This window comes from Populus euphratica, unplaced genomic scaffold (genome assembly GCF_000495115.2).
Source record: "Populus euphratica unplaced genomic scaffold, PopEup_1.0 scaffold32.1, whole genome shotgun sequence".
Classification (NCBI taxonomy): Eukaryota; Viridiplantae; Streptophyta; class Magnoliopsida; order Malpighiales; family Salicaceae; genus Populus; species Populus euphratica.
The window spans coordinates 1741051-1753373 of record NW_011499861.1 but is presented as its reverse complement, the minus strand read 5'-3'; the positions used below and the strand labels follow the sequence as shown (position 1 = coordinate 1753373).

Sequence of the window (12323 nt, the reverse complement as noted above, 5' to 3'; positions counted from 1 at the left end):
CCTTCCTCTTCTTTTTTTTTTTTCATTATTCATAGTTTTTAAAGGAGCATTGTAATCTTTATTAACTAAAAAAATCTGATTAGAAGTTTTGTTTAATAAAAATCGATTTTTATTGATAAATATAAACTATTAGACTCCGCAGTCCTTGATTTATGAATATATTTAATTTACTCATGCTTTATTCGGACAGGAAATCTTATCAATTTAACGTTAGTTCATTCAATGTTACTAGTTTGTGGTAAAACTGAAAACATAGTTTAATGCAAACAGCCAAAGAAATTATTACAAACTAGGATGGTTGAATTAATGTTGTTTTTCTTTTAAAAAATATTTAGAATTTGAAAATCTGACTAAAAAGAATGGGGATATCTAAATTTTATCAAGAAGGCGAGTCTGAACTGTCAAAGTATAATAATCTAACTAAACCAAGTATTTTCTTTGAAATCAACGAGTGTTATTCAATGCTAGTTTGTGGAAAAACTTGTCTGAAACCAACAATGTCCTCCTTAGACAAGGGCTACGGTTTTTTTTTTTTTTTTTTTAAGATCCTGCATGTTGCATGCAAGAAAGTCCATTCCTTCTCTCTCCTGAGCTTGTTCACGAGTTATTATGGTTATTTTTTAAAAAGAAATTTATATTAAAATAATTTTTTTATATATATTTAAAAATAACTATCAAAACGATGTAAGATATATAAAAAAAAATTAATTTTTTTTAAAATACAATACAAAACCACGTTGTCAAACTTCATCTCTCTCTCGAACGAGCGATGGTGGAGCCGTGTTTGTTACATTTGAGAGCAGGAATTATTGCATAATGGTGTGGCTAGCTAGGTAAAATTAATAATGATGGCACTGGCTAGGGTTACAGGGGAGAACGATGCTTGTTTTTTACTCAAAAAACTGGTGTCAACTATTAATGATGGTGGTTTTATTCAGGATTCAAATCTGCATAAGAAGATCACCTTCAATTTTCTATTTCCGCCTGAATTTGTCTTAATAATTTAATAAGTAATTAATATGTAATAGCCCACATAAACTTTTGACCAAAAGCCATGCTGCTGTCACGTTTACGTGCTCCCCTGATCATCTACACCAGTGCGTGAAGAAATCCAGACTGATTCTACAGTATACCTTCCTCTGTAGTCTTCTAGTTTGGAAGCATGCCTTCCTTTCTCAAGGATCAACTTCACGAAAATTTTCCTTAAAATATATATCTTAAAAAAAACAAAAAAACCCTAAAAGAGATATATATGGATACGGTGTAGTCCAACACAAATCATTCCGGATTGAATTTTTTTTTTTTTTGTCATTCTCTATAAACGCCGGTTATCTAGGTACGAAGGGTGAAATCTTTTTTTTTTTTTTTAAGTCATGAGCAGCTTGATTGGGGTAAATTGGTCTGGATGTTTTGTTTTGCACAGTCAACTTACTTTGGTGCCTTTAAAGTAAAAAAAATACAGACCATTTGTCTGGGGACCTTTTAATCCTTTTTCATTTTTTTACAAGGTAAACCGATGTTAATACTCTTAAAAAGCCGGGAAATATTGAACTTGAAAATAAAATTTTATTATTATTTTTTCATATTTTTAGTACAGTTAAGATAAATTTAACCTTGAAATTAAAAGAAAAAATATAAGCCTAGTTTGGAAGGATGTTTTCATCTTTTTAATATGTTATATATATATATATAGGTATTTTTTTTATTAAAAAAATTATTAACTAATGCTTTGCGCTTCCCCTTTGCCATTCACTCGTCACATCAAACGTCTTACGGTGACCAAAACATCCAATTGTCATGCCTTATGAAGCATCCAATAATGGCGTAGTTGATGAGGTGACGCGTGTGGTGGTATTTACAGCGATTCAATGCATGACAGACTATTTTTTTTTTTCTAACTTAGGGATTTCCACTTGATCTTCTGGATTTCAATTATATTTAGCAATTTATATTTATTTTATTTTTGATATCATTTATTTTAATAGTTATTTTTATTGATTTTAATGTTTTTTCAATTTTTTTCTATGAATATTTTATTTTATTTTATTTTTGTATCAAAATGATCTTTATTCTTTTAATTATTATTATTTTTATATTTTTTTATATTTTTTTTTCAGTTTTATCCCTTAATATTTTATTTCATTTAATTTTTTATTTAATTTTTATTTTTATTCTTTTAATTGGTATTTTTTTTATCACTCTCTCAATTTATTTTCCTTTTCAATTTAATTTATAATTATTTTTCATTTAATTTTGATATTAAATTTAATTTTTGTTATTTTAATTGCTATTTGTATTATTTGTTTTTTCTATATTTTATGATTGGAAATTCTACTTCTTGATTTTTTTATATTTTTCTTCTAGAAGTTAATCTCAATCTTACAACTTGAATAATTGATTTTGAATATTAACTTAGATTCATTTCTGTTATTTTTTTGAATCATTTTCAATTCTTTATCTATATATTAATTATTTTTATTTTTAAATATTACTTGAATGTTGTTTTATATTAGAAAGAAATTGAGCCAGGAAGCGCGGGCCTACTAATCGGATAGTTGAAAAAAAAAAGAAAAAAGAAACACTACATCAACCACACCAAAAGGTTTCTGTTTATATTAGGTGTGACACCCATAGTTTACTGTTGAACAGGACAAGAAGGTACTGGCGGTTACCGGCTGCCTGGGCTCAGAGGAAGAATGCCAGAGTGCCACGAAGGATACCAAAGTTTCTGTCCATAAAGAACGCGAGTGGAGCAGTTGGGCTTAAAATCACAGTTCAGCACAGGGTCCTACTAGATTAGATCAGCTGGGACCACAGCTCACCAGCTCTAACAGTGATATTTTGTAATGAAGGCCCATATGAGACAAAAGGCAGCTCTTGCCTCTTCACCATGTCCATCGATGTCTCGCCACTCCATGCACTTCTGCATTGATGTTTCGATGAAGCTTGTTTTAATGGTGGGATTTCACAACAGCGAAGAAGAAGAAGATATTTCGACTCAAATTCCTTCTATATAGATAACTTAGCTTAACTCCTCCATTTTCTAATAATAAAGTTGCCAGTTGAGTTCGAATCAAGATATATATGGGATATTCCACAAGCCATTGATGATGTTTTTGTCTTGAAGGGAGAGGATTAAAGTGGTGGTGTTGGTGCCACCACAGAGGTGGACCACAGGCATGAACATGTAATCAAGCTTGTATAGCTTGAGAGTTAATCAAGTTTATGCATGCTGCTACTATGGCAGCTCGCTTGTCCTTAAAGATACCCAAGATTATTGAAACGATCCGCAGAGGAGGGTCTGGAAGGGGATGCAGATGCACAGAGGAAGGATCCCACAACACAATATATTTTTAAATGTTTAGAAATGCAGTAATAATTACTTTTTAAAATATTTTTGATGTATTAAAATAATATTTTTTATTTTTAAAAAAATATTTTTAATATCATTATATCAAAATAATCTTAGAATTTAAAAAAAATATTAATTTAAAAATAATAAATATTTTTTTAAAATATAAAAACACACAAACCTAAATGAAATCATTATAATAAAAATAAGAGAAGGGGTGCCAATAACTTTTACCGTACCTTTCGATCAAGATGAAAAGTGTTGGTGGCGAATAATTTAACTAGCATGGAAAATGACCATGGTTTATGTGCAGACAATATATATATATATTGAAAAATCTAAAAAAATTATTAATAAATATTTCAATAAGAGAGAAACTATAAAGAACATAAAGAAATTCTGATCATCCAAGATTATTAATAATTTTTCCATAATAATCTTTGACCCCATGAACCACAAACAACATTTTTATATACATTTGGTTTATTTTAAGCTATCTTGTTTTCCTATAAAACAAAACCTACCCCAAATTCTGGCACTAGGTCGTTGAGATGGAAGTGTCAGGTAAGGATTTATTAGGTCGTTGGATACATTTTTTTGTTTTTAAATAATAAACATTAAGCTAGGTTTTAAGTGCACTCGATGGATCTGCCATAGAAGGATAAACAGTTGATGTCGTCTATCTTACACGATTTGTCAGGACGGCCAAGGCTGACATTAATAATACTGAAGGGACAGATCTCTTATACTAATGATTCGGAGTCTATTTTAAGGTGAAGTGTTTATCTAGAAGATGCTTGGTGCTTGATTAGGCCAATCATCCACCTGATTCGGAGATAAAACCTCACCGGTGCCACTCAACGGACAGGAGCAAGTTAACTTCTTTATTTAATCAAAGTGGGTGGATCGATTTTGTCCCATGCAAGAATGTTGGCTTTTCCCACTCCAACCACACCCTTTAGCCACTGGATGCTCCCCTCTTCAGGACACCCAATGTCTCAATAGCAATTCCAAGAAAGGGTTTTATATATATATACACACACACACACACCTCCAAATAATATCTAGATGTTAATGTTTCAATGCCTCCAAATAATATCTAAATATTGTAAACAAGCTCTTATTACACTCGAGAAAGTGATGAAATCTGTGAGACGAAATATATGATTATTAGCTGGCCAAGCTAGGGGGCTGGAGGAATCGTGACGCTTCCAGTGATTCAACAATTGAATTCCTTCGTGACATATATAAAAGAGAGGACAAAAAAAAAACAATTGGGTTCCTTATCCTCGTATCAACTCACCATCAAACAAAACACGCAGAGGGAACATAATTATATATGGTAGATCTTCTGGGTGATGTTACTCGACGCAGGAAAGTTATTTTGTTGCAATATATGAAATTTAAATTAAATTGCACTGACACTTAAATGGAAATAAAATTAAAATCAATACAAAGGGCATATTTTTTAGTGAAATAAATATGATAAAACTTGAGAATGCTGGTTTCTTACGAAACTCACAAATCTTACCGATTTCAATTCACTTAACAACCACAAACATTATTTTTTTCTTTATCAATACTATATTTAAATAAAAGACAGGATACAAAATGAATTTAACCCTCTTTCTTAGTATTTTTTCCCCAAAACATTCTTATGCCTACCTCTTGATTCACTCGCCATTTCATCCGCTTCTTTCTTTAATGTTATCTCTAAATAGTAGCTTCAATATGATTAAATAAAGTTGGAACCTTCATGCATGATCACACTGTAGGTGATGTTGAACTTGTTCTACCGTTCCAACGACGTGAGATTTCTTTTTTTTTTGTAATCTTTGTCTGAGATTTGATGAAAGATTCTAAAGGGTATTGGATAAATTGTTTTTTATTTGTTTTTAGCTTGATATTATTCGTGTTGTACGTCAAAAGATTGGTAACAGTGTTGATGAAAAATATTTTTTAAAAAAATATATTTTTAGTTACGATTTTTTTTTCCCATACATCTTAAGATGAACTTGAAATCACCCAGAAGATCTACCATCCTATAATAGTTAGCAGCTTGGTGCTTTGCCAGATGCTCACTCACTCACGACATCGATATCATCATTAAAGAAAGAGACTTGCAAGACTAGAGACATCTTCCAATGTTTTGATTCCCTAACAAGACAAGTTGGCAATAGCCTTTGAGAATTAGAAACAAAATACAACGCATGCTCACCCATTATTTTATTCCACAGGACCTGCCCTTGCAGTCAGCCCTTTGAAGAATCGTATCTGGTGACCATTCAGGGACGCTGCCTTCACAGTATAATAAAAGGACCGTGAAAGGGACTGCGGTGTCGGCAACTAGTGCGCAGGTTTTTTTAAGACAGATATTATAGTATTAAATTAATAAATAATATGAATTTAGATAAGACATTGTGTACCGTGCTCATGGTTTGATAATCTCCATCAACAACATGATTGACCACTCCATCCGATCCCTTCCTAGCAAGACTATTACAAAAAAACAAAAAAAATTAACCAATAACAAAAATCGTTGCTCTACAAAAAGGGGGCATACTCATTCGAAGAGAGAGAGAGAGAGAGAGTAACATTATAGACCCATTTAGGTATTCACCTTTTCATATGCTTATTCGGAGAGAGAGAGAGAAACATTACAGACCCATTTAGGTATTCACCTTTTCATAAATGCCATAGGCCGTACAGAGGCATCTAGCAACATCCTGTGCTTTTTAGTCCATGGACATTGAATTGCCAAGCCACGAAATAACACACAAAACCCATTGTAGACGGACCCAATTCTATATACAAGAAGATGCGCGGCAGCACAGCATCCCAATTCCCAACCTCTATTCTTCTTTCTCTGTTCGCTTTTTTTCTCCCTTCCAATTTGGTTACTAATTCATTTTCAAGTATGATTGCAATGATGTAACTTGATCCGTAGTCCTACAAATTGCATTATTTTACTTTCCTTCTTGGCCAACTTATTGGAAGCGTATGGATTTTTATTGTTCTCCGGATTAATGCTGCACATGCAACTGATAAAAACACGCGGGCGACAAGGTTGTTAAGAGACGGTAGACAGAAGCAAAAATGAACTGAACCAATGGTAATCGTAGTAAATACGACTGATCTGGAACAGCTATGCGGTGGTGGGTCTTCAGCAATAATTCCTAGGCAACTTTTGACTCTTCGGGACATGAGAGATCATAACTATTGGACTCGTTAACCAAAAATATTTATCCGCAGTACAGCGGCACTGGAGACCTTGTGTCTTGCCTACTTCATGAAAAATAATTCTAGCCGAGTCTGACGACGCATCGCTAATATAAAAGTCACGTGCTTGGAGCCATTCATTTAGGAAATCTACGAACTCTGCATTCCCTTTTAGGCAAGTTCATTTTGTATTCTAGTTCCAACACTTCAATTCGGAAGATATCTTAAAAGGAACAGCAAGGATTTTAATTAACAATGAATATTAAGATCAGCAACAACTGGAAGTGTGTGCGCGCTTGGAATAAAGCAAATACAAACGCGCAAGTATACCTTCAATTAATAATGATAGGATTACAGTATTTTCTCTTTTGCCTCCTAGCTTTTCTCAAAATTCTTGCAGTCTCTTCCTTCGACACATCCAATATGGGGTTTCTGATGCCTTGAACAGGGAAACAGGTAACATTTAGAGCAATGATAGCAGATCTAATAGCTGTTCTAAGGTGCCTGTGTGTGAGCAACCGCCAGACTTCTTCTAAAAGGCTTTAAAGTTTTAAATATATCATATGCAGCTATGATGAATGCAAAGAGTAACGAAAAGTATAAATCAATCCTGAAAATTTTCTTGCATGGAGTACCTGTTTCCTTAACATCAATCAAGCAAGAAAAACCTCCCTCGATCTCCTCATCTGAATCAATGATAACTCTACTTTGTTTTTCCTGCAACGTGGATCAATAATTTAAATTGACCTTGAATATTAGATGAAAATTTTCTTCGGATCAGTAAGCAGAAATTTTTCCATGAAACGCATCATTCATGTTTTTCCCCATTTTTGAAGTGATAGAACTTGCTCAGCTATTTTTATCATGCCAATCAACCAGGAAGTGCCAGCATGTACACCAAATCCGAAATAGAAAGCGTGTTTCAATTGCAATACTGGGAAGACCAAAACAATACGCACACTAACAACTACCTGTTGATCTGAATAAACTTTGTTGCGTTTCTGCTCCCTGAGGGATGCCGTTTGTGTAAATGAGCGTTGTTCCACCTTTACAGACTTCCAACCTCCTGTTTCCATCTTTGGAACTATTTTTGCATGCACAGAAACCTTTGGAGGCAAAGCTGGACTGGAATCAAGAGAAACCGTTCAGAGTTCTTAGTTTTGACGGAATGTATTAAAATTACGTTTAAGAACTAAGGAACCAATATATATCAACTAGAAGATACACACACACACACACACACACACAATTAAAAAACCAAGGCATTTAATCAAATCCAAGCAAAGGATGCCAACGACATCGTATGGAACTGCCATGCGCTTCTTTTCTCTCACTCTTTCGCACACATGGATGCACTCATGGTTTCAAATGTTTTATGCGCGGCACTTGGAATCAACAAACATAGAACAATACAGAATCAGTGAGAGCACGAAGCCAAGCTGGATAAAGGAAAACTAGATCTTTGCATACTTCTTTACTGGCTCTGTCCTTCTCGGTGGAGCAACATGATTCCCAGTAACCTGCAAATTTGAATAGAGACAAGGTTTTCTAAGAAATTACTATCACAATTGGTAATTTCTCGAAGAAGATACCCTGAATTTTCTTCAAAGAGGTAAAGACCTTTGGCAGAACTACAGTGATTGATGGACTTTTTTGGTCGAGGGGGGTCTTCACGCTGCAAGCCATTGCCTAAATGTATAGAAATCATGGAGTGAAAAGGAATTAACAAGCGAAGGCTGATAGGCATAATTGAGTATTTAAAACAGGAAATAAGTAAATAATCAAAAACTTTTAAGAAGACTTGACTTTTCAGTATTATTGATATTGAGCAAAGAAATAGAATGCAGCTTTATATTAAATTCCGAATTCTTGCAGGTGTTCTAGTTTTGCTGCTGCAACACTGTACGTGCCTGAATTTCTTTGGTGAAGGTTGTGCATAGCTCATTTTGTAGTTTGTACAGAAAAATTTCTATCTGCTTTGGTAAGGTAGAAAGCACCAAGAATATCTGCTGCAAATTATCTCGATATATATCCTTGCTTAGTTGTTCTGATAAAGATTTCAGGCTCCCCTCAAGGCTGAATTTGACATCTTCTTGTCCCGTATTCTGGTTTACATTATCTCGGAAATGTTTAAAAGTGCTGAATTGACACAAAAAATTGGGCTGCTAATGCTTAAAGTCAAAAGAGTTGTAAATAAGTGTTTGTTGCAGTGTTACCGTTAGCTTCAGTGAGGTGTCAAGGACAATCAACTTCTGTAGCATGCCTTCCACTGAACGAAATTGAGAAGACAAACCAACTTTAAAAAATTACATTAAAAAACCTTGACATTGAGTGCAATGAGATTGAATATCTTAGTTCTAATCCAAATCCTAGCTGACAAGACAAGAGTAAACAGAACAACATGAGGATGGTTATATCAGTTGAAATTCAAGTGCATACCCCTACGGGACATATATCAATTTAAGTTACTTGACAAACAAATCAAGAGATTACCAAGCTCCATTCAACTTAAAGGGAAGGAGATATAACAATTTAGATATCCAAGTTGGTTTTCACAACAATCCTAAGTCGTGATTCCACCAAATTGTTTTCTCACGAGCTCCTAATCTCCAAAATGTTAAAAGTTTATATTACTCACTCTCCAGTGATACTTCTTTTATTCCCTTCTTTACTTGCATGACATCGGTCTGAACAGAATCTAAGATCATTCCAAACTTGGTTAAGGAGGATTCCATCATTCCAATCCGGTAATGAAGTTCTTCATTTATCTGACCTGCTTAGTTAAATAAAGAATTTAGTACTCCACATAATGAAGAATTCATGCATGCAAGAATATGAACTTAATTGATCTGCTTATAGATCTTGAATGGGAGAGTTGAATTACTAGACTTTTCTGATAGTTTGTTTCACTCCATATGGAACTTACATTTATGATCTGGAACAGGAGCAGCACTCCAATTGCGTATTAGATTGGAAGACGATCTAGATATTGGTAATTGACCATCTTCACTTCTATAGCTAATTACTGGTAAGCAAGATGGCTTCTTCACAGAGTTCTCTCGCTCCTGAGAACTGAATCTCTGTATAACAAATGAACAAAAAACAAAGGAAAAAAAGTGGAATGATGAACACATTCAATTGTATTTTATATACAACAAACAAGTAACTCACAGAACATTGTCTGACAATTGCCATCACAGTCCAAGGCCATTACATGAGACACTATTCCATCGAAGGTTTGGCAAAGAAGAGCTAGAAAGGGGTTCAGACCAGGCAACCATTCCCAGGAAAGGAATCAGAAAACGAAGTTTCCAAAGAGGCAAAACACACACTTTGAAGGAGGTTTTCACCCCTCGAATCTAAACATGCTATGCATTCAGATAAGAGCCTCTCCCTATGGTCGAGTGACTGCGTACCTCTCCCGGCACAGCAGGTCACGTTTTTGCAAAATGAGTGGATAACAGCTGGAAGGACCCTTAGGACAAGGTCAAGCCTAGGTATAAAAATAGTCATTTAGCATGGAACAACAAAACAGCTAAAGGAACGAGATCTTCACAGCTTATAATTGTCATATCTATCAGAAATGAAATGATCGCCAGTTTGACAGCTAATCACCTATGATGGTAAAACTACGATTGTTTTCATGATAACAGAAGAACAGTAAGAAATGTGCTTGATTGACCTCATAAATCTCCCTTGAGATTCACAATTTCAAAATCCAAAAGCTTCCATAATTCAGGCTCATCTCCTCTCATAACAGATTCGGAAATAAAATGATATAAAATCACACCTTAGCCATTTCCATAACCAAGAACCTCGACTCAATTGAGGTTAACACTGATAAAACTATAAAATGTAATGGAACAAATATTTGGATTTCTAGAAAACAATTTAACAAAATTCACAGAATTCTAATTTAGTATTATTCTAATGCTCCATGTTCCCATAAACACAAATAAAATAGAAATCAGAAATGAGAATCAACCTGATCATTTGTCAGAGCTTCATCAAGAGAAGTCTGAGAGATCTGAGAAAACATGCCATGCTGAGATGAAAAGCCCTGTGAAAATGACTGCTGTGATTGTTGTGATCGAATCTGTGATGCTTGTTGTGGTCCAACAGGTATACAACTTGATCTCCTTTATATCAGAAAAAAGAACAAGCAGTACAATTAGTTAGATTTGATTTGTTTTTTTCAATACAATGAAAACATTGTTAAATACCTTCTCTCATATCCTATTAAAAAATCACTTAATTAACTGACATAATGAAAATCTTAACAATACATAAACATATATTTTCATCTTCTCCAGTTTTTCTTCGCAACAGACAGATTAGGACTTTAAGATCGGTATAAAATTAAGGCTAGACACACAGGCGAAGAAGCAAAATAGTGAAGTCTCTCTGTGAGAAAAATAAAAATAAGAACGAGATTAGCGAAGTTAAGGCTGTTTTTGGATTTCCTCTGTTTACATTTTCTCAGCATCCAAACAGATCTCACAGAGAAATCAAAAGCAGCTAATCTCCTTCAGATCATTTTAAATACGAGCAAAACAATTGAGCTGGAAAATGAAATCAAACAATTGATTCCTTCTGTTTGGATACCGCGAAAACAGAGGAATATCTAAGAAAAGAAAAGAAAGTCACATCGCTGTTTCTGTTGTTCAATTTTTAAAATCTGAAAAGCTAAGCTAAGCTAGACCATGTCAAAACAGAAACTCAGTTTCTATGGTTTTAGAGAATCTTAAAAGAATCCAACAGAAGCGAGTCGTGATAGTAAAATCGAACCTTGATTGAGGAGGAAGGACCGAAATGGAGCTGAGATCGCACGCTTTGTTGATCTTCAACTTCATTTGATCGTGCCAGTGATTTTGAGGTCTCGAAGAGGACGGATGAGAGCCTAATTGGATTGATTGAAGTCCTAGGTTTGGCGGTTAAGCGAGAAATTGATTTTTGAATTCAAATGAAGTATCAAGACAGAGAGATCGGCTATGAGATGAGACTATGAGTGGATAGAGTTGTGAAATGAATTCATAATGTTTATATAGGAGACGTGGCGGGAAAGAAGCTGGCAACTTGGATAACGTTCAAAAGCATTTAATATTTTTCAAAAAATTACTTATTTGCTTTAAATTATTTTTTTAAATTATTTTGATATATTAATGTTAAAAATAAATTTTAAAAAATAAAAAATATATTATTTTAATATATTTTTAAATAAAAATTATTTTAAAAAGCAATCATGATATTAAATAGATTTTTTTCTTTATTTAATACTGTATTTCAAATAGAAATTAACTAAAATATATTGTTATTATTATTATGATATATTAATATTAAAAATAATTTTTTTAAAAAAATATAATTTTTATATATAAAAAATATTTTAAAAAATAATTAATATTTTATCATCAAATATTATGTATCCAACACTTGTAAATATTTTCTTCTTCTTTAATATTGGGCCTTAAGCCTAAAGAAGAAATCAACATCCATGAATGAATGCATCCAAGCCCAAACAATTATCCAGGGGTGAGTAATACACTTGTATTTTATGTTTTATTTTTTTAAACTTATTTTGATATATTAATGTTTAAAATAAATTTTAAAAAATCAAAAAAATATTATTTTAATATATTTTCAAATAAAAATTATCTTTAAAAAGCAATCATGGTACTAAATAGATTTTTTTCTTTATTTAATATTGTGTTTCAAATAGAAATTAACTAAAATATATTGTTGTTATTATTAT

At 33.1% G+C, this 12323-nt stretch overlaps 1 protein-coding gene across 5 annotated transcripts; it reads right to left on the bottom strand.

Moving 5' to 3' along the window:
* Positions 1-5626: 5626 nt before the first annotated feature.
* LOC105124864 (protein PAIR1-like) lies at positions 5627-11562 on the bottom strand. 5 transcript variants are annotated; one of them, XR_842141.1, is made up of 13 exons: positions 11360-11562; positions 10557-10710; positions 9498-9651; positions 9210-9344; positions 8788-8840; positions 8482-8676; positions 8192-8260; positions 8042-8091; positions 7543-7696; positions 7207-7288; positions 6902-7010; positions 5779-5835; positions 5627-5698 (listed from the first exon to the last, which is right to left on the bottom strand). XR_842141.1 is itself a non-coding variant. In XM_011025026.1 (12 exons), the coding sequence occupies exons 1-11, from the start codon at positions 11422-11424 to the stop codon at positions 6904-6906; spliced, it is 1218 nt and encodes a 405-aa protein (XP_011023328.1). In that variant the 5' UTR covers positions 11425-11562; the 3' UTR covers positions 5748-5835; positions 6902-6903. The 5 variants fall into 5 exon arrangements, 4 of the variants coding, with proteins under 4 accessions (XP_011023328.1, XP_011023330.1, XP_011023327.1 ...); XM_011025026.1 differs by lacking the exon at positions 5627-5698 and having other exon boundaries at positions 5748-5835; XM_011025025.1 differs by lacking the exons at positions 5627-5698; positions 5779-5835 and adding an exon at positions 6073-6794.
* Between the last annotated feature and the right edge of the window lie 761 nt (positions 11563-12323).